The sequence below is a fragment of the Macrobrachium rosenbergii genome, chromosome 43, assembly GCF_040412425.1.
Source record: "Macrobrachium rosenbergii isolate ZJJX-2024 chromosome 43, ASM4041242v1, whole genome shotgun sequence".
NCBI lineage: Eukaryota > Metazoa > Arthropoda > Malacostraca > Decapoda > Palaemonidae > Macrobrachium > Macrobrachium rosenbergii.
The window spans coordinates 34,109,125-34,136,624 of record NC_089783.1 but is presented as its reverse complement, the minus strand read 5'-3'; the positions used below and the strand labels follow the sequence as shown (position 1 = coordinate 34,136,624).

At 37.5% G+C, this 27,500-nt stretch overlaps 1 protein-coding gene across 1 annotated transcript in view; it reads left to right on the top strand.

The window, feature by feature from the left end:
• The window catches only part of LOC136829042 (uncharacterized), a 55,489-nt gene that overhangs the window by 6,833 nt on the left and 21,156 nt on the right, over positions 1–27,500 (top strand). The window contains exons 2-6 of the mRNA XM_067087428.1: positions 4,795–5,001; positions 12,963–13,157; positions 13,978–14,103; positions 17,259–17,329; positions 18,082–18,132. Coding sequence (XP_066943529.1) covers positions 4,795–5,001; positions 12,963–13,157; positions 13,978–14,103; positions 17,259–17,329; positions 18,082–18,132 — 650 coding nt within the window. The remainder of the gene's footprint in view (positions 1–4,794; positions 5,002–12,962; positions 13,158–13,977; positions 14,104–17,258; positions 17,330–18,081; positions 18,133–27,500) is intronic.

Genomic DNA, 27,500 nt, shown 5'->3' with positions numbered 1-27,500 from the left:
GCATTTGCAATCTTTTTGACCACTCTCCTAGTTCCCTTAGATCATTTCTTAAACTATCCACTGTATCTGGGTCTGCTGCATTTACACCTAGTTTGTTGTCATTTGCAAATTTGGCTACCCTGCTAGTTAAGCCTACATCAATGTCGTTAATGTAAATTACAAACAAGAGCGAGCCAAGGACAGAACCCTGGGGAATTCCGCTTGTCACATCTGCCCATTCTGATTCTTCACCGTTCATTACGACTCTGTTTACTGTTAGTTAGCCAGTCTTCAATCCATTCTGCTCTTTCTCATACAATTCCTAAAGCTCTAACTTTTATCATTAGTTTCTTGTGTGGAAATTTGTCAAAGGCCTTTTGGAAATCAAAGTAGAGTATATCTATTGTTCTACTACTGTCTTAAATACCAAGCATGTTATGAAAAAACTCCAAAAGGTTCGATAGCCAGGATCTGTTTTGTCTGAAGCCGTGTTGACTATTTAACAAAAGGTTGTTTCCATCAATGTGATCCACAATTTGATCTGCAATTATGGATTAAAAATCTTACAAGGTACTGACGTTAGACAGATTGGTCTATAATTTCCTGGCTCTTCCCTTGGATCTTTTTTGTAAACTGGGGGCACATTACCTAGTTTCCATCCCTTTGGTGCCTTTCGTTGTTCTGCAGTTTTCTGTAGAGTTTATATAGGTGAGGAACTATCTCCTCTTTTAACTCTTTAATTTCTCTTGGATGAATCCCATGTTTAGTTTTTCTATTTTGTTTTTAAGGTCTACTTCTGTAAATATTATTTTGCCAAGCAGTTCTGCCCCTTCACATTTTATAGCTGGTTCAGAGATTGAGGTAGTGTCTTCAGTTGTGAAAACACTAGTAAAAACACGTATTCAATAGCTCCGCTTTTTCCAAGTCTGAGTTTACTAGAGAGAGAGAGAGAGAGAGAGAGAGAGAGAGAGAGAGAGAGAGAGGAAATAACTTTGAAGCATCTTTGAAGAAAAGGGAGTGAAGGAGAGAGAAAAAATTCCAAGCATCACAGACAGACAGACAGACAGACAGACAGACAGACAGACAGACAGACAGACAGACAGACAGACAGACAGACAGACAGACAGACAGACAGACAGACAGACCAACTTTCAAGTATCTTTGTAGAAAAGACACTGAAGGAGAGAGAGAAAGAAATTCAAGTATCCCAGAAAAGAAGAGAGAGAGAGAGAGAGAGAGAGAGAGAGAGAGAGAGAGAGAGAGAGAGAGAGAGTAAGAAAAAGAGGGAGAGAGAATAACTTTTAAACATCTTTGTAGAAAAGAGATTTAGGGAGAGGGGAAAAAATTTCAAGTACCACAGAAGACAGAGAGAGAGAGAGAGAGAGAGAGAGAGAGAGAGAGAGAGAGAGAGAGAAAATAACTTTTAAACATCTTTATAGAAAAGAGATTGAGGGAGACAGAGAAAAAATTTCAAGTATCACAGAAGACGAGAGAGAGAGAGAGAGAGAGAGAGAGAGAGAGAGAGAGAGAGAGAGAGAGAGAGAGAGAGAGAGAGAGAGAGAGAGAAAGAGGGGTGGGGTGTCAGAAGAATAAATCTTATTTCTCCCAGACCGTCTTCCGGAATCTTATTTCTTCTCTCGCCACTGAGTTTTTTTCTAGGATCGTTCAAAGACATCTCCTATGGTCCCTTGAAGCAATCATCCGGTCCCTGAGTGTCACGTGGAATGACCCATGTCTTCGTCCCCTTGGGATGGACTTGAATCCTTTCTTTCCCCTGTGTTTTCGTCTCTGTAGGATTTTGTAGGATTTATTTCAATTGTCCATTGAAGTAGGAGGCAACTTATCGTAATGGTACCTTCCGAGCAATAAACATTACTAGGTCTTGCTTTGAGGTAAGGACTCTGTCAAATTTATCAATTTATTACTCTTTTTTTTTTTAATAAGTGGGATCTCTTCTTTCTCTATTCCCCTATACCTTCTCTTTCTTCCTAAAGAGCGCCATATTCTTCGGGAGCTTGAACTTCGAGTCAATAGTCCCTGTGGGCTTGTCCCATACGAACAAGGTTCATCTTCTGAATAATAATAATAATAATAATAATAATAATAATAATAATAATAATAATAATAATAATAATAATAAGCATAGAGGACTGCGTCAACACTGAGACCAGAGCATTGGGGCAATATCTGAAAACCAGTGACGACGAGTGACTAGGGGTTGCATGGGAAAAAGGACTGATAAAAGTAGACGAAGACAGAAATATACAGAGACAATAGAATGAAAAACAGAACAGAGGAATGGTACAACAAACCAATGCACGGACAGTACATGAAACAGACAAAAGAATTGGCCAGCGATGAGACAAGGCAATGGCTACAGAGGAGAGAACTCAAGCAGGAAACAGAAGGAATGTTAACAGATGCACAAGATCAGGCCCTAAGAACCGGATATGTCCAAAGAACAATAGATGGAAATAACATCTCATCCATATGCAGGAAGTGCAATATGAAAGACGAGACCATAAACCACATAGCAAGCGAATGTCCGGCGCTTGCACAGAACCAGTACAAAAAGAGGCATGGTTCAGTAGCAAAAGCCCTCCAATGGAGCCTGTGTAAGAAACACCAGCTAGCTTGCAGTAAGAAGTGGTACGAACATCAACCTGAGACAGTGATAGAAAGCGATCAGGCAAAGATCCTCTAGGACTTTGGTATCAGAACAGATAGGGTGATACGTGCCAATTAGAACAGACGTGACGTTGATTGACAAAATCAAGAAGAAAGTATCACTCATTGATGTCCCAGTACCATGGGACACCAGAGTAGATGAGAAAGAAAGAGGAAAAATTGATAAGTATCATGACCTGAAAACCGAAATAAGAAGGATATGGAATATGCCAGCGGAAATTGTACCCAAAAATCATAGGAACACTAGGCACGATCCCAAGATCCCTGAAAAGGAATCTGGAAAAACTAGAAGCGAAGTAGCTCCAGGACTCATGCAGAAAAATATGCTACTAGAAACAGCGCACATAGTAAGAAAAGTGATGGACTCCTAAGGAGGCAGGATGCAACTCGGAACCCCACACTATAAAAACCACCCAGTCGAGTAGGATGACTGTGATAGACCAAAAAATAAATAAATAAATAAATAATAATAATTAATAAATACGAAAATGAACATTGCGTTTATGGCCAAAGCTATTTAGTGGTTCCTTGGCTTCAGTTCCTAAATTTTTTAATTGTTTTCCTGCCAGCAACTCATCATAATGGCGTCTTAATGACAAAAAACATTTAATAGACCCTGTTTTGAGGTGAGGGCTTTGTCAAATAAATACGAAAAGGAAACTACGTTAATGCCCTAAGCTATATTTTGGTCCCTCTGCCTCAACCACTAAATTTTTAAGCTGTTTTCGTGCCAGAATCGCTGGGCCTGAGGGGCTTATTCAGGACAGACTAGAAAAGCAACTGGTTAAGGGGAAGAGAATAGGCTAGACCTGAAACAGAAGACCAAAATCCTTAAATCCCTAAATTTCTAAACCATTTTGGTACCAAAAATCTCTTCTGTGGTATTTGAATTTTTTTTTCTCTCTCCCCTTCAATCTCTTTTCTACAAAGATACTTGAAAGTTAGCTTCTCTCTCTCTCTCTCTCTCTCTCTCTCTCTCTCTCTCTCTCTCTCTCTCTCTCTCTCTCTCTCTCTCTCTCTCTCTTGAGATATGGGTCTGATTTGCGTATGCAAACAAAATTAGACGGAATTAGTAGAGGTCCTAAAATGAAAGAATAAAAGCCAGAGAATCAAAAAGGTTGACAATGGAACAACTTTTAATTTGGGTAATACACGAATGTCTCAAGTTCTTTCACTTGTCTTGTTCTCTAAAGCAGAATTACAGACTAGGAACCTTTTTTTATTTAATACAGACCTAGCAGAAACAAGTGAAAAATGCGCCGAAGTTTCTTCGGCGTAATCGAGTTTTCTGCACGGCTTATAATCGACGCCACCGAAAATAGATCTATCTTTCGGTGGTCTCGGTATAATGCTGCATGAGTCGCGACCCATGAAACTTTAACCACGGCCCCGTGTTGGCCTATCCTATATCGTTGACAGAAGCACGATTATGGCTAACTTTAACCTTAAATCAAATAAAAACTACTGAGACTAGAAGGCTGCAATTTGGTATGCGTGATGATTGGAGGGTGGATGATCAACATACCAATTTGCAGCCCTCTAGCCTCTGTCGTTTTTAAGAGCTGAGGATGGACAGAAAAAGTGCTGACAGAAGAAAGTGCGGACAGAATAAAGTGCGGACGAACAGAAAAAGCGCGCACAATGTACAGAAAACTAAAAGAAGACTAGAGCCTGTCTCAGGAAAAATTTAATCTCGGGAGACTGTGATTAGCGTAACGTATTACCATAGGCAAAGAGAAAAGCTAGCCCATCGAGAGAGAGAGAGAGAGAGATAGAGAGAGAGAGAGAGAGAGAGAGAGAGAGAGAGAGAGAGAGAGAGTCTAACCTAGCAGGAGGAAGAGGGGGACGCACCGTCATGCTATCTCTGTAACTGATGTATTAGATGTACCGAAGATGTAGGGAGATAAGCCTTGTCGTTTGGACTCATGAAAATATAATTAATCGATAAAAAGGTTTCTTAGTCGGTATTCTGCCATTCAGTCATGGTTCCTTTTCTCCTTATATAAGTTTATTTCTAACTTAAAGTTCTCCTTTAGGTGGAGGAGAATCCTTCATCCTCCCTTAGCTTTCTTTACCCCCGTTTTCCTCCTCAATCTTCCCTTCTCTCTCCCTCTCCTTGTACTCCAGATTGCCTTCCCCTCTTATTCCTCACCCTCGTCCTCCTCCTCCTCCTCCTCCTCCTCCTCCTCCTCCTCCTCCTCCTCCTCCTCCTCCTCCTCCTCCTCCTCCGCCTCTTACTCCATATATTTTATTTCTCGAGTGGTCTTCTGCACCGAAGAAATCGATGCCTTTATGAGCCTCAAGGAGAGGAATCAGTTAATGGCCTTTATGCTGGTTGGCGTTCAAAAGCTCCTTTTTGAAGCTGCGAGAGAATTTTGATGGGTATTGGTTCAAAGTGATAAGTAGAGAGAGAGAGAGAGAGAGAGAGAGAGAGAGAGAGAGAGAGAGAGAGAGAGAGGTTGGGAAGAAATTAAGACTATGGTCAGAGAGAGAGGTAGATTATCTTTTTCCATGCTGCGGCGTCTTATCTGCCTTTCTCTTAGTTATCATTTCATCTTCAGTCATCTATGAATACATGTAATTTAACAGAGATAGATAGATAGATAGATAGATAGATAGATAGATAAATGCCACGGCGGTGAGATTATAACATTTCTGAGTGACTGGCCAGAGTGTGTAAGGTATACCTGGAGGAGGGAATGATTCCGAAGGACTCGGTGTAAAGGGGAAAATGTGATGAAATAACTTTAGGGTTTATATTCTAACCGTTTTACATCATATACCCTGAGGTGAGTGCAGGGGGATTTTAGCTGAGGAAACTGAAGAAATTATAAGTGATCAAGGAAAAGCATTGTGTTTGTATAGCGAGATAAGATAAAATGGCTGCATGGAAGTTCAAAAGTAAAAGACCTAGAAAAGGTTAGTGACAGAAAGATGGGGATCAATTTAGGGTGGGTTGAGGACGTATAGCATATAAGATCATTTACTGAGCATGATTAGATTGCTAGCAGAGAACTACTATGATACACAAATAGGAGTATGACAAGAATTCTTTTTATTCTTTGTTGTCCAGCTATTTGTCGAGCGACTAGGTAGTAGGTTGGCCAAGGCACCAGCCTCCCGTTGAGATACTACCACTAGAGAGATTAAGGTCCCTTCTAGGGCTGGCCAGTACAGTCTGTTGTTGGGTCCCCTCTCTGGTCACGGACTTTTTTCTACGCCTACATCAACTCAGAATAGTCTGGCATATTCATTACATGTCTTTCACTGTTGACACACACTTGACAACATTGAACACCCCTACACTCCTTACCCTTTGCGACAAACGCTTGACAGCACTGCACACCCTACACTTCTTACCCTTTTCGACAAACACACTTGACAACACTGAACACCCTACACTTCTTACCCTTTTCAGCACACACACTTGACAACACTGCACACCTTACACTTCTTACCCTTTTCGACAAACACACTTGACAACACTGAACACCCTACACTCCTTACCCTTTTCGACACACACACACTGGACAACACTGAACACCCTACACTTCTTACCCTTTTCGACACACACTTGACAACACTGATCACCCTACACTCCTTACCCTTTTTGACACACACTTGACAATACTGAGCACTCTACACTCTTTACCCTTTTCAACACACATTGACAACACTGAACACCCTACACTTGTTACCCTTTTCGATCTGTCCTTTCTTGTTGTGCAGAATGTAGAAGAGACTCAGTAGCCTGGCAGGCATCTTTTCTAGAAGGCTGCTCCAAAATAAACTAGTTCTTCAATCCTGGACAGCGTCATAGCATTTTTACTGGGATGGCTCTGTATATTAGAGAGGGTTTCTCCATATCTCATATGCCACCGTATGATTGTGGATGTCATAATACACAGGTGGTTAAAGTCTGACGAAGACTAATAATTCTTTGCGTTTTTTCTAGCTAAAAGAACCGAGATTTGGATTATTATTTATTGCTGCTTGCTTATCAAAATAGCAGCAGTTCAGGAAGCTGACTTCAAGACCTGCTTCATTTTCGTTGGTGATTACAATTCTTATCACACTAAATGGCTGAGCTCTGTTACTGCCACAGATAAATGGAGGTGTTGCTGCTTAATTTTCCCACTATTTCCGGTAGTGAGCAGCTAATAAATGAGCCCACGCATCAGTCTGGTAGCCGTCTTGACCTTGTATTCACAGATGTGACGGGGAATGTATCTTTTTGAGTGTGTTCGCCAATGGGCTTATTTGATCCTAGTTTGATTAAGGTTAATTTGGAGCTGGATCAGGATGTTTGTGATCTTGGCTTTACATGAAAAGTATCATGAAAAGTCAGTACTGCTCAGGTTCCCAAGAGTTTTATCTTGGCTACAACTGAAATGTGGAATAATAGTTTGCCTAACGCTGTTGTGGAATTTCCTGATGCCCCTTCTTCAAGCAAGGAAAAATCCATTCCTGCTTTCTGCTGACGTCTCCTGAGTTTCAGGTGTATCGGGTTCATTTTCTATTCCCTCATATCCATTCATTTACCACCTTTTTCTATAAGTTTTCTCTCTCTGCAGACTGATTTCCCCATGGGGCCATCTTGGGTTTATAGCCTGTTGACTCCGTCCATTAGGAGTTTTTCAGATGAAGATTTAAAGAATGAAAGAAAAGACTGATGAAAGAACTGCAGGATTTGTAAGTGAGTATTTATGAGATAAGAGAAGGAGTCATGACAGAGATATGAATTAGCTGATCTTTGCAGGTGATGCAGGTACAATTGGTGATAGTGAAGAGAAACGGCCAAGAGGGCTTTATATAACTTGGAACTACTTTGGTAAAGGAGAAAGAAGAGTGTGTAAGTTAGTAAAATAAACATTAAGTTGAATGAAACCCAAGAGGATGAAGCAATAGATGACATAGGAGTAGAAATAGTTGAGAAAATTATCAATACATACTAATTCTATATGTTATTCTGAAATTGTAATTTTTGGCCTCTATTTTACTTTATATTTTCTTCAGAATTTCAAATCAACTCATTCTTTAAAAGCATTTTGGTCCTAATGAAGGATGTCAAAACATGCCCTGCAGATGTATTTAACAACGTAAGAGCAATTTCTGGAACAACAGAAGAACCACCAAATTAACCAGGTTTTGGAGACCCAACAGGCGGTAAGACAAACGACCAATATAGCAGCATCTACTGTGCCGCGACGTTCCCAGGGAATTGCTAATAGACTATTGAGCAATTCTGGAGTTATCGGAAAGAATAACAAGCTGTTTTATAACTTCCATTTTTCAAAGATGTTGTCCCAAATGTATTTTTATTTCTGTGTTTATTCTGGCTGAAGAGGCCAACTGATCAAGTGGCGAAAGATTCCTATATATCACAATATACTTGTACATACATACTACTGCGGAGTTTGTTTTTCCATTAAAGATCACGAGAAAGCGATGATATAAAATAATTACCACTTTTCTTCTCCACTTAGAGGTTTCCATAAACTAGTCGACGAGAATATAAAAAAGAGAGAGGGAGAGGCTTATATTGGTATATCAAAAATGGGTAGAGAAAGAGGGTCCGCAGTGGTAAACAAGACTTTTTTATAACAAGTGAATGGAGAGAGAGAGAGAGAGAGAGAGAGAGAGAGAGAGAGAGAGAGAGAGAGAGAAACCTACTTTGATTCCTCTTAATAAGCGGCTATTTATCGCTCAAAACGTAGACCAAAAACATTGGGGTATATTTTGTATTATGGGACTAAAAAAAAAACTTTCAATTTTTTCATTCTTGAATGTCATTATTCATGAGGCGAGTCTTCTATAACCATGAAAGTCAAAAAATTCTTCAGTGACATCTCTCTTCTGCTTGACTTTCATAAAACACTCCATCCTCTTTTAAATTCATCTCTAAAACAAGTAAAAAATCGCCGAAGTGTCTTCGGCGTAATCGAATTTTCTGTACAGCCGCTACAGCTTATAATCAAGGCCACCGAAAATAGATCTATCTTTCGGTAGTGTCGGTATAATGCTGTATGAGCCACGGTCCATGAAACTTTAACAACGGCCCGGTGGTGGCCTATCCTATATCGTTGACAGAAGCACGATTATGGCTAACTTTAACCTTTAATAAAATAAAAACTACTGAGGCTAGAGGGCTGCAATTTGGTATGTTTGATGATTGGAGGGTGGATGATCAATATTTCAACTTGCAGCCCTCTAGCCTCAGTAGTTTTTAGGATCTGAGGGCGGAAAGAAAAAGTGCGGACTGAATAAAGTGTGGACGGACAGACAAAGCCGGCACAATAGTTTTCTTTTACAGAATACTAAAAAAAAATGGGGTGCGGGGACATGGAAGCAATATCCCCACCTGTTTCTCTTCACGCCTTTTTAAATTTTCCTTTCCCTCAATAAATGGTTATAGTATACACCTTGAATGAACGTGAAGTGATTACGGCCATTAGGGCGTGTCCTGTATATTATACTGAAACGAGTTTCCGACGGGTTTTTCACGGAGCCCCGAATGGGCCAATTACCCCCTGATGTTTCCCGTCACGCGAGAGCATTTCAAAATGCAGTTGCAGCTCAGGCCGGATTGATGAAATACCATTTTGAAAGAAAAAAATGAAACATAGCTTCGATTCAGGGATCTTTCATTGCGAGCACTTGACGTCAGGTATAGGGGGAGAAGGGGTGGGGGTTCTGCTTTAAACACTGGATGAGAATTAACGGCAGTGGCATAACGGTGCTGGTCGAGTCATCAACTGTAATGTGCTTTGTCATGAAACTATCATTACTGGGAAAAGGATTCGTTTTTGTAATGTTTATCATTTAGGGAGAAGTCAAGATTATGTCTGAATGTGAAGCGTAGGATTGTGCGTTTATTTTCCTGGAAATTCTGCACATTTACTGTAACATGCTTCATTACGAAACTGTTCAACTGTAAAAAGGATGTTGTTTTAGTGAATGTTGTTTCTCATTTAAGGTTAGATCAAGATTACGTCTGAACGTGAATGGTAGAATTGCGTTTGTTTATTTTCGGGGGAATTCTGCACATCGACTGTAATATGCTTCATTATGAAACTATCATTACTGTGAAAAGGATTCGGTTTTTGTAATGTTTCTCATTTCAGGTGGGGTCAAGATTATGTTTGAATGTGAAACTCAGATTTGTGTTCGTTTATTTACGTGGAAATTCTTTAGGTCCCATCAGTAATAACAGTTGAAACAAGTTAAAAATGCGCCGAAGTTTATTCGGCGCAATCGAGTTTTCTCTACAGCCGCTACAATCTACATCGTATAATCAAGGACACTGCACTTAGTAGTTTTTAAGATTTGAGGGCGGACAGAAAAAGGGCGGACAGAAAAAAGTGCGAACAGAATAAAGTGCGGACGGACAGACAAAGCCGACGCAACATTTTTCTTTTACAGAAAACTAAAAAGGAATGTTAATTTCATTTATGTAAACGGGATATGGTAATGGTTCTCACTGAAGTAGAGAAAAAGATTAAATCTGAATGTGAACAACAAGTCTGTCATCATCCATTCTTTCCACACGGTCAAGCCATCTCAACATCCCCTAGTCTCACCTTCCTACTTATACTAGCACTTTTACCAGTCTTTCTACCTATCTTCATATTACTCATTCCTTTCAGTTCTTCTTTGGGGCATGAATAATGCTTCTAATATTTCATTTCAACAGCTTCTGTCTTCTCATTCACGTCTGCAGTCACTTCAATAGAGAATTCTATTTTCCATACGGTTTTTGTTGCTCTTTCCTTTTTCAACTCACTGTAGGTCATCTCTGTTACTTATTTCTTATCCTGTTGTCTTTCGTATTGAATTCTGCTATTTTTTCTTTCATTCGTCCATGTGATTTATTTTCTTTATTTTTTTAACATGACTCTAGGTCTTCTGTTCCGCTTTTTATCTAATGACGTTCGGTATTTCCCATTACCTTCTGTTACTTCTTTCGCAGCTTTGAATTTCAAGTCAGTGGCCCCTGTAGCTGGCTTGTTCCATATGAATAGGGTTCATCTTCTGAATAATAATAATAATAATAATAATAATAATAATAATAATAATAATAATAATAATAATAATAATAATAATAATAATAATAATTTTTGTTTATATTGTTATGTCTTGCGTACTGAATTCGGCAATTTTTTCAATCATTCGAAGTCAACGGGCCATTTGGTTGGCTTGTTCCATATCATAGGTTCTTATTCTGAATAATAATAATAATAATAATAATAATAATAATAATAATAATAATAATAATAATAATTTTTGTTTATACTGTTATGTCTTGCGTACCGAATTTGGCAATTTTTTCAATCATGCGAAGTCAATGGCCCACTTGGTTGGCTTGTTCCATATGAATAGGGTTCATCTTCTGAATAATAATAATAATAATAATAATAATAATAATAATAATAATAATAATAATAATAATAATAATAATAATAATAATAATAGTGAATTAGTGACTTCTTTAAGATTTTGACTTGTAACCAGAATAGACATAATATTTATCCTTATATATAAATATATAAATAACTCTACGGACTATGCTCACCATATTTGACTTACTAATCACTGGAGTTTAACTCCTGATGAATCACATTGGCACGTTACTCGCCAGTTGTAGTAACAAAGAGAAAAATGTTATAAGGAAAATAGAGAAGACTCTATGCAAAATCAATACAGCTGATGCAGCAATTTCTTTCAATAGTACTTGCTTGAAAGAGGGACTATTACCAATAATAATAATAATAATAACAATAATACAATTTTTTTTTTATATTGTTATGTCTTGCGTACTGAATTCGGTCATTTTTGCTGTCATTCGTGAATGCAGCCTTTTCCCATTAATATGCCTTTTGATTTTGACTTCAACAGCAATTCCTATCTTTTTTCAGGCTGAAAACGCACCAATTATACGCAGTACTTCCCGCCCGTTTCTCGTTACTGACATTTTTCAGTTTCTATTTCTGAAATATTTTCTCTTTCTCTGTTACCATTGGCCCTCGTTATTCACAGTGCATATATATATATATATATATATATATATATATATATATATATATATATATATATATATATATATATATATATATATATATACATACATATATATATATATATATATATATATACACATATATAGATTGTATGTATATGAAGAGAGAATGAGAGAATGCGTAAATATACAGTGTAAATGCAATAATGTGAAAGTAATTACCACTAAAAAAACATTTAGTAATCATTCAACAAAATGGTGTAAGAAAAAAACAATATTTGTTACCATTATCGTATTTTGCACTTCCCATCGATAGAATTCGGTCATCCTCGAGGGAGGTATCTTATTGGGTCTGTTTTTTTGGGGGGAAATCAATGAAAATTCCTTCACACATGCTAGTGGTTACCGTTATCCGTAACATTCTCCTGATTCGGGTAATAAGGAAAATATACCTTTTGTAATATACAAGCATGTTCTCGTTTTGTCTCTTTTATATATATATATATATATATATATATATATATATATATATATATATATATATATATATATATATATATATATATACATACATATATATATATATATATATATATATATATATATATATATATATATATATATATATATATATATATATATATATATATATATATATATATATATATATATATATATATATATATATATATATATATATATATATATATATATATATATATATATATATATATATATACACTGTATGTATAATTTATATATATTCTTCCATTTCTCTTGGATTTTTTAAAATGTTTCTGCTATCACATATTTTATATACATACGCACACATATGTGTGTGTATGTACATTTTATAACATGGCCTTATATTAACACAACATTCATTGATAATGATATGAAATGATCAGCAGCGTAATAAATTCATTACAGTCCCAACCAATTCGTTAAATTCATTATAAAACTGTTTTATAAAGACATTATCAACTCATTTATCAATGCTATTTATCAAATGGCGTTTCGAGGAATGGAAATGGGGTAAATGGTCGATGGTTTCATAGCATAAATTGTACTTATTGGTAAAACGATAAAGGAGATAAAAATATAAAAATAAAAAACTCAGTGATATGTACGAGTATGTACGAGTATTTGGCTATGTACAGGAAGCTTTCGCCACTTGATCAGTTGGCCTCTTCAGTCAGAATAAATATAGAAATAATAAAACTTTTAGGACAACATCTTTGAAAAATGGAAGCCATAAAACAGCTTGTTATTCTTTCAGGAAACTCCAGAATTGCTCAATAGTCTATTAGCAATTCTCTGGGAACGTCGCGGCACAGTAGAGGCTGGCATATTGGTCGTTTGTCTTACTGTTTGTTGGGTCTCCAAAACTGGTGAATTTTTTGGTTCTTCGTTTGTTCCAGGAATTGCTCTCACGTTGTTAAATACATCTGCAGGGCATTATGAAGAAGCAGAGGCAGGTGAAGCAGTCGAAATAGAATCTAAATTTATTTAGGCACCTAAACCAACCAACCTGTTAGTGAAGAAATCTTACTGAGTAAATGGTTTATTATTCTCAGAAGTACTCATTAAAATTATAAGAGCCCCTTCTACGACCCTGCGCTTGCCAGTATCACTATCCTATACAATATGTCAGCATTTAATATCTATGTTATGAGGATTCTTTGCACTTTCTCCACTAATATCAAGGTCATTCTTCGTTCTGTAATGTCCCATTTCACGTGTCTGAAATGGTGTAACAATAAAAATTTATCGGTGCACATTCATCTGGCTATATTTTTTATTTTGCTTGCTTTCTGGAAAGACCGTAAAGAAGAAAATGTATCAATATTCGAGGTAGGTGTATTGTGTTTGTGTATGTATATATTACATACATACATACATACATACATGCATACATATATATATATATGTGTGTGTGTGTGTGTGTGTGTGTGTATTGTCCCGTTCAAAGCAGCAGTGCAAGGGGAGGGTGGCTCTAATTATAATCTAGATAACTGCAAATGACTTACAAGAGGGCTGTGATCCAGTGAACAGAAAAAGTTAATAGTGAATATGCTCAAATTATTAGTAGGTTAAGGGTTTAAGGCAAACTTTAGAATGTCCGCTTAAAATGTATAATTTACTAAAGCAACAGAAGAGATATTTATAGGAGCTATCAATGGATCCCCGTGGCACCGTTCAGAATTATTTACTAAAGGTAGAAATCACTAGTGCCGCAAAATGTGCAAACGTTATCGCTAAGTCTTTGTAGGCTATGATATGTCGCAAAGAAGGGAGAGGATCCTAGAATGCGCAGGATGGGGTGCAGTAGCCAAGGCATGAGTGCACTGGTATTTCCAGGTATCTTGACCGGATATGGCACCTGTAGCTTGCAGGCTGATGGCACCGTTGACCTACAGGTAATTCCACACAACAGGCACTCGAAACACGGATCTGCAAGAACAGGGACGTTGAAATATACGAAATGAAAGGCATGACCCTTACTTTGGAATACGTAAGCAAATATCAAGGCACTCGTATCGCTTCTTTACTGAATCCTGGCACTTGCAATCAAAAGTGAAGTTAAAGTTAACACTAGTATTCCAATATAAACAAAAACACTACAGTCAAAATCACATAAGTCTCTGAGGGAGAAACGTAAAAAGGTTAACTATGGAAATAAGGAGAAAAGGTGGAAAAATAGGATAAGGCTAAAATGGCTAGGCCGAACAATCAACTTCCAATCACATTACCTTAGTCTGTGGACAAGACGTGTAGGAGATCAGAGCCGGGTTCCCGTAGCAGGGCATCAGTGGAAGCTGTGTCGAGTACTGTCCCCCACCATAGAGGGGGTAGATAAAGCAAAGGGTGATGGAGATCTACACTAGTGCACAGAGGGTAAGGCAGCAAGGTAGGACTGCCTTCAGAGTGGCAGCAGGGGGAAGTCTAGGGGGGGACTCAGTCGGAGCCCCTAGACAGACAGACTTCTATGCAAAAAGACGTCTTATGTTGCACTAGCAAAGAGGGTCCATCGGAGCTTGTATTTATATGGCAAATGGTGCCAATGGTGGTCGTGTTTTGACAGTTTCTTCTTAATTGGTTCATCTGTTAACCTCGGCTTGGGTACGCTGTTAATCCTGCCAGGTACCTGGAAAGGTCGTCGAAGATCTGCCAGTAAAAGTGTCGAAGAAGGAAGGGTTCAATGTGGAGATACTGAGCAAGAAGGAACGAGGATGAGTGGGAGGTGTCACAGGTGGGTCAGGTCAATGGCATGGCAGATAAAAGTAAGGAGGGGAAGGTTCTCAGGAGGCTCTCCTGACCAGATAGCCTAACTCTCAAAGGGTCTGCGTAATGTGCAACGGGCTACTGATTTTCCCGCAAGCAAAGATTAATACCATCAGTTCAGGGGTGATAATGATTTTAGGTACGGTCATGACAATATTTCGTCATTAGACACCTAGTCATCATTATTGGTGGGGCAAAGCAAGGGAGGGGGAATGCCAAGGGAACTTTGGCAAAATATTTAGCTTTGCTTTTACGTCATACATTAAGTTATATCAAACTTATCAAGACGGGAAAAGCGCAATACAAACGATAAAAAGGACGTTTGTAACAATATATATATATATATATATATATATATATATATATATATATATATATATATATATATATATATATATATATATATATATATATATATATATATATATATATATATAAATATATATATATATATATATATATATATATATATATATATATATATATATATTTATGTGCGTATGTGTGTGTGTATTATATATATATACACAAACACACACACACATATATATATGTATGTATGTATGTATGTATGTATGTATGTATATACACATACATACACGCCTACACAATACACCCTCCACAAATATTGATACTTTTTCTTCTTTACGGCCGTTCCGGAGAGCAAGCAACATACTAATATGGCTAGGTGAAGGTGCACCAATATTACTTTACGTTTACACCATTTCAGGCACGTGGAATGGGGCCATTACGAGGAAGAACCTTGATATTAGTGGAGAAAGTGCCAGGAATCTTTATAACAGATATTCTTCTCGTTATTATAGCTTTTCCAATAAGTACACCTTATGTTAAGAAACCTTCGACCTGTTACCGCTATTACCATCCCTCAAAACAAGTAAAAAATGCGCCGGAGTTTCCTCGGCGCAATCGAGTTTTCTGTACAACCGCTACTGCGTATAATCAAGGACATCGAAAACAGATGTATATTTCGTTGGTCTCGATATAATTCTGTATGAGCCGCGGCCCATGAAACTTTAACCACGGCCACGTGGTGGCCTATCCTAGATCGTTGCCAGAAGCACGATTATGGCTAACTTTAACCTTAAATAAAATGTTTAAAATACTGAAGCTAGAGGGCTGTAATTTGGTATGTTTGATGATTGCAGGGTGGATGATCAACATACCAATTTGCAGCCCTCTAGCCTCAGTAGTTTTTAAGATCTGAGGGCGGACAGAAAAAGTGCGGACAGAAAAAAGTGCGGCCGGACGGACAAAGCCATCACAATAGTTTTCTTTTACAGAAAACAAAAAACTGTTTTGGATATGAGTTGATAAAATTGTTAGAAAATAGTTTTGTAATGAATTTAACGAATTAACTGCATCTATAATGAGTTTATTATGCTGTTAATCATTTCATATCATCATTAATGGATGTGGTATTAATATAAAGCCAGTTTATGAAATGACTATCGTTAACCTGCCTGTGAACCATTAAATGCTCGTTAACTATAGGTTGAAATTCCCTACATTGACGCGCGCACACATACGGGCATATATATATATATATATATATATATATATATATATATATATATATATATATATATATATATATATATATATATACATACATATATATGTATGTATGTATGTATATATATATATATATATATATATATATATATATATATATATATATATATATATATATATATATATATATATATATATATATATATATATATATATATTATATATTTATTTATTTATATATATATATATATATATATATATATATATATATATATATATATATATATATATATATATATAAGGGACATAGTTGCTCGATGAGGACAGACTTCCTCGAAAATGCCAGACTTCCTTAGAGGCCAGACTTCCTCGAAGAGGCCAGACTTCTTCGTAGAGGCCAGTCTTCCTCCCTCTCGAGAAGTCACTCCCACCTACAGTAGAAGTATAAAATTTCGACCTCGCTTGAAATGAGTCTAGCAATCACGGAAGAGGATTGACTTCCTCCAAGAGGCCGGACTTTCTCTCTCTCTCTCTCTCTCTCTCTCTCTCTCTCTCTCTCTCTCTCTCTCTCTCTCTCTCTCTCTCTTGGACAAGGTAGCGTCTCTGGCACCACAGACTGCAGCAGAGACTTCAGCTGAAATTCCGGTAAATTTGAGCCGAGTAATTATTCCATGTTTGCTGTCAATCAGATTCTCCATTAATGTCTGTTTGCTCTCAAGATTCGTCTACTCTTTCCTAATTCGACCTTATTCCACAGGTACCAAAGGGCGAGAGTTCCCTGCGGCAGTCCAAGGTAGCTACTGGAGCAGGGGTGGATAATCATTCAAGGTGAGTTTACTATGATAAGAAGTCTCGTTAAAAGGACGTTACTTTTCTTTAAGTGAATACAGAAGGCTCTTGCATCTCTATCTGGGAGATAGTACGGTTTTCTGCGCTTAATAGCTTAACTTTTGTCTGAACATACTGTATAGTAGTTAGCCCAGACGTTGTAGAGAGAGAGAGAGAGAGAGAGAGATGGGGGGGGGGGAATGAAAAGTCAGAGATGGACATTATTACGATCTGCCCTTAATAGATTAACTTCTGTTTGAAAATACTGTATAGTGGTTAGCTCAGCCTTTGTGCCGAGAGAGAGAGAGAGAGAGAGAGAGAGAGAGAGAGAGAGAGAGAGAGAGAGAGAGAGTGAGAGGGAGAGTGAGAGAGAGAGAGAGAGAGAGAGAAGAATGAAATGGATAAGATGAAGAAGATTACGATCTGCCCTTAAAGATAAACTTCTTTCCAAAAATACTGTATAGAAGTTCGTTCAGCCGTTTAGGAGAGAGAAATGAAATGACTGATTTGGAGGAACAAAATATTAAGTACGCGGTCTGCTAAGCCTGGTTGTATGTGCACATGTACTTGTTACAGAGAGAGAGAGAGAGAGAGAGAGAGAGAGAGAGAGAGAGAGAGAGAGAGACAGACAGACTGCAGAAAATCAGTATGATATGAATGTAAAAATTATTTTATTTTTTTACGTTCTAACGCAAAGAGACACTTTTAACCCAGATGAATTTATTGTCCTTGACTTATACCTAAATTTCAAGATTTGAAGATTATGATTTGGTCCTAGAAACGCGAGAAGTTGGCCCTCATAGGTGAGTGGCGCAGTGTATGAATTGAGTAGGCCTAATTCCGGCGTGCTGCTTATGATTCTAGTATTGATCAGATATCTTCATTATAGGTAGCATAAGCAGTCTATGCTTGGGTGACCACCACTGACCACCAGATATGGTTGGCATACATTAACACAAAACCATAAGAATATGGTTGGTTGGTCATAGGGCTAGCGACTTCATCCTTTGCGTAATTTATGCCTAAATGCTGAACCATGGGAATATCTGTTCGCATCCCGTGAAATGATAGTTGTTATATATATATATATATATATATATATATATATATATATATATATATATATATATATATATATTTATATAATTCATATATATGTGTACGTCTGCGTGTCCATTCTTTGATGAAGCAAGTAAGAAAAAAATATTTATGGGTGCATGCAAATATAAATGCAGATATCAAGCAAAGAAAAAAATGACGCTGAACATATCATGGCATTTTCTCTGTCAAAAAAAAAAAATAGTAAAACACCGCCCGCAATTTTTGCCAAGAGAAATTTTATTCAGTCGCTTAGATAAGGCTGGTCTGAGCGCAAAATTGAAATACCATTGCCCAGCGAGAGAGGTGGAATGCGCCGGGCACCACAATTTTTTTTTTTTTTTCTGGCGTTGCACGGATATTTTGAACACGCTTTCTACGGATTTATTCAGGGGGAAATAAATGAGAAACGAACCTGATTTTTCCAACAAAAGTTTCAATAAAGTTTCTCCGGTATTACTGATGTGTTTGTAGCTCGGAGCACCTGATGAGAATAGTAATTTTAAATGAAGTGTCAATGAAGTTTCTCAGATCAGCTGGTGAAAATTGTTATTTTAGATTTTATAATGAGTTGTCTGTAATTCTTTTACAGAGCAGACTGTGTAAAGGACTGGTCTCACTTTGGTCACAGTTTTTTATTATTATTATTATACAGATGTTGTATCTTTTCTTGTTGTCTGTTATTCTGATAAAAAGCAGACTGTGTAAAAGGATTTGTCTCACTTTGATCACAAGTTATCTTTATTACCATTATTACATAACAGACACCTCACACGTCTCGAACTGTCGACCTAACCGCTCAACTCTCCTCGCTGCTGGGAGAAAGGGAGCTGGTGATTTGGTACGATACATGGTACATGAGCCACCGGGGTCTAAGCGATGTCAGGCAGGGCAGCCGATCGGGACTACGGTCTACCCCAAAAGCCAAATCAAAGTCCTTCAAAAGAAGGCATCGTGCTTACCCCATGCGAAAAATGGGAAAAAGCACGTTAAAAGAAGAAGAAGAAGAAGAAGATGAAGAATTATTTTCCAGAAGATGAACCCTATTCGCATTGAACAAGCCCATCAGAGGGGCCATTGACTTGAAATTCAAGCTTCCAAAGAATATTAAAGTGTTCATTTGAAAGGAGCCACTATTTTCTTCTTCTTCTTCTTCTTCTTCTTCTTCTTATTATTATTATTATTATTATTATTATTATTATTATTATTATTATTATTATTATTATTATTATTATTATTATTATTATTATTAACCCTATTCATATGGAACAAGCCAACCACAAGTGGGCCATTAACTGCATATTCAAGCTTCCAAATTATATTACTGTGTTTATTTGAAAGAAGTAACAGTAGGTGAAAAGAAATACAGAAGGAAGAGATCAGTTGTTAGAACTTGTTGACTGTCATATTTTGCTTCGTCTCGAGATATTTGTGGCTACAAATCAACGTTTGATATGAGAATATGAGTTTAGGAATTATATAAAAAAAATCCAAGATTCAAGAATATTTTGCTCCATTCCCACGGCTTAAGGAATCATTTTGTGGAAAAGTGGCTTGCATTATTGCTGCATATTTAATAAAAGGTAATTTTTGCTACCCTCGGAAATTCTACCACCCAAAAGGTTACCATCTTCGCTGTCCTGTGTGATAGTATTTCATGATCGTCTAAAAGCTTATTTTTCGTTTAAATGGTCCTGAAAAAATGAATTCTTTGTCCAGTGAAGCCCCGTGTCCTGTGATGAACAGCTTGACATCTAAACACAGCTGTGACTTCTAAAAGCAACTGTGACATCTAAAAACATCTCTGACCTCTAAAAACATCTGTGACATCTAAACACAACTGTGACTTCTAAAAGCAACTGTGACATCTTAAAATATCTGTGACATCTAAACACAACTGTGACTTCTAAAAGCAACTGTGACATCTAAAAACATCTGTGACATCTAAACACAGCTGTGACTTCTAAAAACAACTGTGACATCTAAAAACATCTTTGACATCTAAACACAACTGTGACTTCTAAAAGCAACTGTGACATCTAAAAACATTTGTGACCTCTAGAAACATCTGTGACATCTAAAAAAATTGTGACATCTAAAAACAACCGTGACATCTATATGCACCTGTGACATCTAAAATCAGCTGTGACTTCTAAGATGCAATGAAATTCAGCCCCAGATTTGTCTTGACTTTCACCGTGGAGTTAAGCATTCACAGATGTTTCCCTCTTCTTGATCTTAAAGTAAAGGAGTATTATTATTTAATTCTTTGTCTTAAAGCATCTAGCCTACAAAAGGAGTGAAATAACTGAACGCTAGGGGTAAATGTTTCCAAGAATGTATATGCTTAGGTTTATCTAGTTATGTGAAACGAGTCTTCTCACACTGGCTCCTGGGGTACAGTCAGTGTGAAACGAGTCTGTATGTTCAGTTTCTAACTAACAACTGGTGGCATTGCCAAGTCAGGAAGATATGTAACAAGAAAAGAGAAAGGTTTCTGAGTTTACAGTTTTACTTAGCCTAAGCTATAACTAATAGGAAGCATTAAAAATATATAAGATATAGAAATATAAACATTAATTTGCTTTATTGTGGCACGAGACCATGGAAAAAAATATTGTTGCCCTGAAAACATAAATTTTAGAAAATCAGCTGAACCTGATAGAAAGAATATGAAGGAAATGAAGAGAAACGGAAAGACAGACAGATCGTGTGACTTTTTTGCCATTTCGAAATGAGACGAAGAATAAAATTATTAACAACTCATTCGGTTTGAGCCTGAGAGCGTGTTGTGTGTGTGTGTGTGTGTGTGTGTGTGTGTGTGTGTGTGAATGCATATAAGAGAGAGAGAGAGAAAAATAGAGAGAGAGACAGCTTTAAGATTTAAGGCTACATTTAATAGAGAGAGAGAGAGAGAGAGAGAGAGAGAGAGAGAGAGAGAGAGAGAGAGAGAGAGAGAGAGAGAGAGAGACTGATGTTGTTTCGAGTGTCCCGTACTCTTCTCTCCTCGAGAGACGAGAATTTAGGACAAAAGTTGTTTGCAATAAAAAGAAACAGCTTCCAAAGTCACTCTTCTTCTTCTTGTCGCTTCCACCAAACTTCCTGAACAGGAAACAATTAAGTCTTTGCGCAACTTCTCAGGGCTCTCCGATCGACAAAGGCTCTCACAGAGAGAGAGAGAGAGAGAGAGAGAGAGAGAGAGAGAGAGAGAGAGGGGGAGAGAGAGAGAGAGAGAGAGAGAGAGAGAGAGAGAGAGAGAGAGAGAGAGAGAGAGAAAATGAAACGATTGAGATGAAGGAATAAAATATTAATTACTTGGTCTGCTAAGGAAGGTTGCATGGCATGTATACACATATATTAGTTCTCGAGAGAGAGAGAGAGAGAGAGAGAGAGAGAGAGAGAGAGAGAGAGAGAGAGAGACAGAGAGAGAGAGAGAAAATTATTAAACTGAGATGAAGGAACAATATATTAATTACTTGGTCTGCTAAGCAAGGTTGCATGCGCAAATGTATTTGTTCTCTCTCTAAAATATACAAAATCCCTTTGGAATGTTATTATTATTATTATTATTATTATTATTATTATTATTATTATTATTATTATTATTATTATTATTATTATTATTGTTATTATTATTATTATTATTATTATTATTATTATTATTATTATTATTATTATTCGGATATACATACATTCAAATGGAACAATTTTGAAATCCTTGTAACTTGCAGAGTGAAAGCTAAACAAAATAAAAAGAAGAGATGAGAAAAATCAATGGAAAACTAAAAGATAAGATATGAAAATGTTGACGATTCATTCGTATCCGACAGCTGAAAGGCCGCCACTAACGTTCAGTTTTTGCCTGCACAGGCATGACTGCGCAGATATAACTGAACGTTAGTGGGTTCAGTTTTGCCTGCACAGGACGACTGGCAGACATAACTGTGCAGGTAATACTGAACGTTAGTCGCAGTCTTAAGAAACGCCTGACATTCAGAAACCTTCGGATAAGTTAAAAAAAAATGAACAGATGTGAAATGCAAAGCCTGAGGTAACAAAAATAAAACCTGAAAGAATTTGGGTTTTTACTCTCCAGTAGTAAAGATTCATTTGCAAGTAAAGCGTATCTGAGAAGGGAATTTGATGTGAATAAAAACAAGGAAAAAATGCGTCGGAGTTTCTTCTGGCGCAATCTGATATATATATATATATATATATATATATATATATATATATATATATATATATATATATATATATATATATATATATATATATGTGTGTGTGTGTGTGTGTGTGTGTGTGTGTGTATATATATATATATTATATATATATGTGTGTGTGTGTTTTTGTGTATTAATTTCTCGTGCAAAGATAATTATTATAATTATATTTTTGGGTGGCTTTTGGTTGACTATCAAAACTGGGGGGTGGTGAGTAAGCCTCTCCCTATTGGTTTGGAGCAGAATGATTCAAAACTATCATCAACATCCTTCCTGACAATACAACCCAGCAAAAGGAGAGAAGAAACACGAAGCTAACTCCACCAATTCCACGGAACGTAAAAGATCAAAACGAACATCCCACCTCCGCTCCTGTTTTGGTGGAATATTCGCAGCACGAAGCCACGGTACAACGGTCCTTTCCCCCCTGAACGAAATATTCCCCAAGCAAACTGACACGAGATCCCATCCGCTTTAAACGCAACGCCCCGAGACCGGGCCCACCTCGCCCAGTAGCAAAATTTCTGGGTGTTGACGGATACTGGGTAATGCGGATAGTGTTTGGTTTTCTGTGCGTGTGTATGTAAGTGTTTGTGTGTGTGTGTGTGTGTGTGTGTTTATATATATATTAATGTATCGGTTGTGCAAAGAAGGAAGGAGTGTGTATTATCTTGTAATCATAGCCTGGATTTTCGGGTGCTTTGCTTTTCATTTGGTAATGAGGGAAAGTGTATTTGTGTATGTATGTGTGTATTTGAGTATGTATGTATGTATGTATGTATGTATGTATGTATGTATGTATGTATGTATGTATGTATGTATGTATGTGCGTGTGCTAGAGAAATGACAGATTAGTTTGCTGAGATGGTCTGGTCATGTGGAAAGAATGGAAGATAATAGGCTGATGGAAATAGCATACATTTCCGAAGTGATGGGAGGCAAGAGAGGAATACCTAAAAATAGATGGATAGAGGGAGTGGATGAGGAATTGGAAAGACAGCCCTTGAGCATACACTGAGCGAGAGGTGGAAGATCCAGACCTACTACAACCAGAACGATGATGCTGGAAGCTGGAGATGAGTGGAGGTTTGTGGAAGTGAAAGCACAATACAGTCACGTACAGCGGAATTTCGCAGAAGCCCTTTGCTAGAAATAAGAAAAAAACAAGTAAAAAATGCGTCGAAGGAACTTCTGCGCAATCTAGTTTTCTGTACAGCCGCTACTGAGTATAATCAAGGCCACCAAAAATATATCTATCTTTCGGTGGTCTCGGTATAATGCTGTATGCGCCGCTCCCGTGGTGGCCTATCTTACATCGTTGACAGAAGCACGATTATGGCTAACTTTAACCTTAAATCAAATAAAACCTACTGAGGCTAGAGGGCTGCAACTTGGTATGTTTGATGATTGGAGGGTGGATGATCAACGTACCAATTTGCAGCTCTGTAGCCTTAGTAGTTTTTAAGATCTATGGGCGGACAGAAAACAGTGCGGACAGAATAAAGTGCGGAAGGACAGACAAAGACGGCACAATAGTTTTCTTTTACAGGAAACTAAACCTGTATATGAAAATTCCCAGATTCAGAAATAGAATTGTGCTTCAAATTTGGCATAAATTTCAGTTCTTAGATTCAAAACTACGGTACGTGAATTGAAATGTAAAAAACATTTCTGTTGCTCAGAGATGCTCAAGGCATAATAAACCAGATTGCATTTGCATGTAATACACTTGGAAAATTATAGGCATACCAAGAATTAATATAAGGATCCTCTTTTGTGACCTTTTATTTCTCAGCTGTCAGATATTCATTTGAGGGTACTCTGCATAAGTACATGAAATATGTGTATTTTTATTTGTTTTTTTATACTTGCATGACATATTTATAGATTTTCATCTAATTTTAACAACAGATCTCACGATATCACTTCTATTATTATTATTTTTTTGTGGGGGCCGGTCTATCACAGTCATCCTATTTGACTGGGTGGTTTTTATAGTGTGGAGTTTCGGGTTGCATCCTGCCTCCTTAGAAGACCATCACTTTTCTCACTATGTGCTCTGTTTCTAGTAGCACACTCTTCTGCATGAGTCCTGGAGCTTCTAAGGCTTTTAGTTTTTCCAGATTCCTTACCAGGAATCTCGGGATCGTGCCTAGTGTTCCAGTGATTAAAGGTACAATTCCCACTGGCATATTCCATATCCTTCCTATTTCGATTTTCAGGTCTTGATACCCATCAGTTTTTTCTCTTTCTTTCTCATCTACTCTGGTGTGCCATGGTATTGCCGCATCAATGATACTTCTTGATTTTGTCAATCAACGTCACGTCTGGTCTATTATTATTATTATTATTATTATTATTATTATTATTATTATTATTATTATTCAAAAGATGAACCTTACTCATTTGGAACAACCCCACCACATGGGCCATTGACTTGAAATTCAAGAAGCTCCCTAAAATATATTAGTGTTCATTTGAAAGAAATACAGAAGGTAATATGAAATACAGAAAGAAAGGGACGAGTTATTAGAAAAGAAAAGATAAATTAAATTAACTCGCCAGGCATCTCCAGTTCCTCATAAATGGGAATCACGAGTATGCCCCTCGTTTCTTTCGAGCGTGAAAAAGGGTTTTGAAGAAACTGAGTTTTAAATATTCCCCTTCGTTTGTGCTCATTTTATTTGACTCTCGCGAGCATCACTTTAAAGTGAGTGGTTCTTAAGCTTTTTATTACCACGCCCCCTCTCAGCGTTGGTCCTTCCCCCCACGTTCCCCTCCCCTTGCATCTATGAGTTAAATTCCCTCCCAGATTTAAATGAAAATAAAAAAAAAAGAGAAAGAGAAGGGGTTTCGAGGGATAGAGAGGGAAGTAAATAATTACAAAACATGGTAAGCACAACGAGTCTAACCTGAGTAATAGACTATAGGAAACTAAATTTATAAGGCGATACTTTTGCATTTGTTCATAAACTTCTGAATATTAGTTCCTCACTCTTGTTAAGAGAATAACTAATATAATTGGAGAATTCTACATATTCCCCCAGGGCTCGCACCTCCCGTGGAAATTGCTGAGGGCCCCCCACCCCCAGGTTGAGAACCACTGGTTTAAAGTGAGTGGCTTAGTGGAATATATTTTTTCCTCTCTTCCACAACTACGCGTGAAAGCAGCCGAGTTACAAAGTTCATTTAACGTTGGGAGTAAGCCTTAGTATCCCAGTTTATGCTCTGGCTCGGCCTTTGTGCTGCTCTCTCTCTCTCTCTCTCTCTCTCTCTCTCTCTCTCTCTCTCTCTCTCTCTCTCTCTCGAACAAATACAAACGCACATGCATGCATGCTTAGCTTGCAACGTAATTAACATTTTGTTCCTCCATCTCAGTCTTTTCATCCTCTCTCTCTCTTTCTCTCTCTCAAACAAATACGTATGCACAAACATGCGTGCTTACGTGGCCACGTAATTAAAATTTTGTTCCTCCAACTCAGTCTTTTCATCCTCGCTCTCTCTCTCTCTCTCTCTCTCTCTCTCTCTCTCTCTCTCTCTCTCTCTCGAAGAAGAAGAAGAAGAAGAAGAAGAAGAAGGAGAAAAAAATACATATGCACATATTTCCACGCTGAGCTTACCACGTATTTAATATTTTGTTCCTCCATCTCAGTCTTTACATTCTCTCTCTCTCTCTCTCTCTCTCTCTCTCTCTCTCTCTCTCTCTCTCTCTCTCTCTCCCCTTTGTTGCTGCACCTGAAAAGAAACAGATGACTCATCTCCAGAAAACACAGGTACAATTTTCTCAGCAACCACTGCTCGTCAACACAATGGCCTTTTAACTGGGGCTAGAGGCCATTGGAAACTTTTGCTTTTCCTTTTTTTTTCTTTTTTCTTTTTTGAGAGAGAGAGGGAGAGAGAGAGAGAAACCAAATTAGCTTTATGGAGCGTCGGGAGCTAGATGGGTTAAGAAACAACAAAGGAACAGATGGCGAGAAGATTATCATTATCATAATATTTGATTGACACCTGAGTCACATTCCTAAGTTCTCGTAGACATAAGGTTCTCCTGAAGGATTTTTTCCCTAATGGCGCGGTAAAGTTCAAGGAGTTAGACAGCTAGTTGGGAAGAAACTTAACAGAAGATCCATAGGGTGTTAGTGCCGTCAGTGAACCTCGCGAGATGCACCGTAGACATTACTAAAGGGTGTTTGCACCGTCCCTTTCGGCCCTTAGCTCCACCCACTTTTTAGCCCTTTACTCTACCTCTGTTCCAGTTTCCTTCCTTTCTTCAATCTTGCTGGCCAACCTCTCAAACAATTACTTCTTAGTGTAACTGCTGGGTTTTTCTAACAGTTCTACATTCAGATCCTTGTATTTCATTTCCTTTATTCTTTGATCTCTTCATTTGCTGTCCAACCACTCCAACTCCTTCTTTCCACTGTCATAAGCTCTGAATGGCCGGAAGTACCCAAGTGCTGGGCTTGACAGCCTAAATTTCATAAATTTATGAAAACATTAGTCCCCATCAGCGCGCGGCTATTCCCACCTATTTCTAATGATTTTATAAATATCAAAATATTAGTATATTAATTTTATGATTTAACATTTTAGGAAGCTTTTAGTTTTCTGAAAAGGAAAACTAATGTGCCGGCTTTGTCTGCCCGTCAGCTCTTCTTTCTGTCCGCACTTTTACTGTCCTCCCTCAGATCTTGAAAACTACTGAGGCTAGATGGCTGCAAATTGGTATGTTGATCAGCCATCCTCCATTCATCAAACATGCCGAATTGCAGCCCTCTAGCCTTAGTAGTTTTTATTTTGTTTAAGGTTAAAGTTAGCCATAATAGTGCTTCAGGCAACGATATATGATA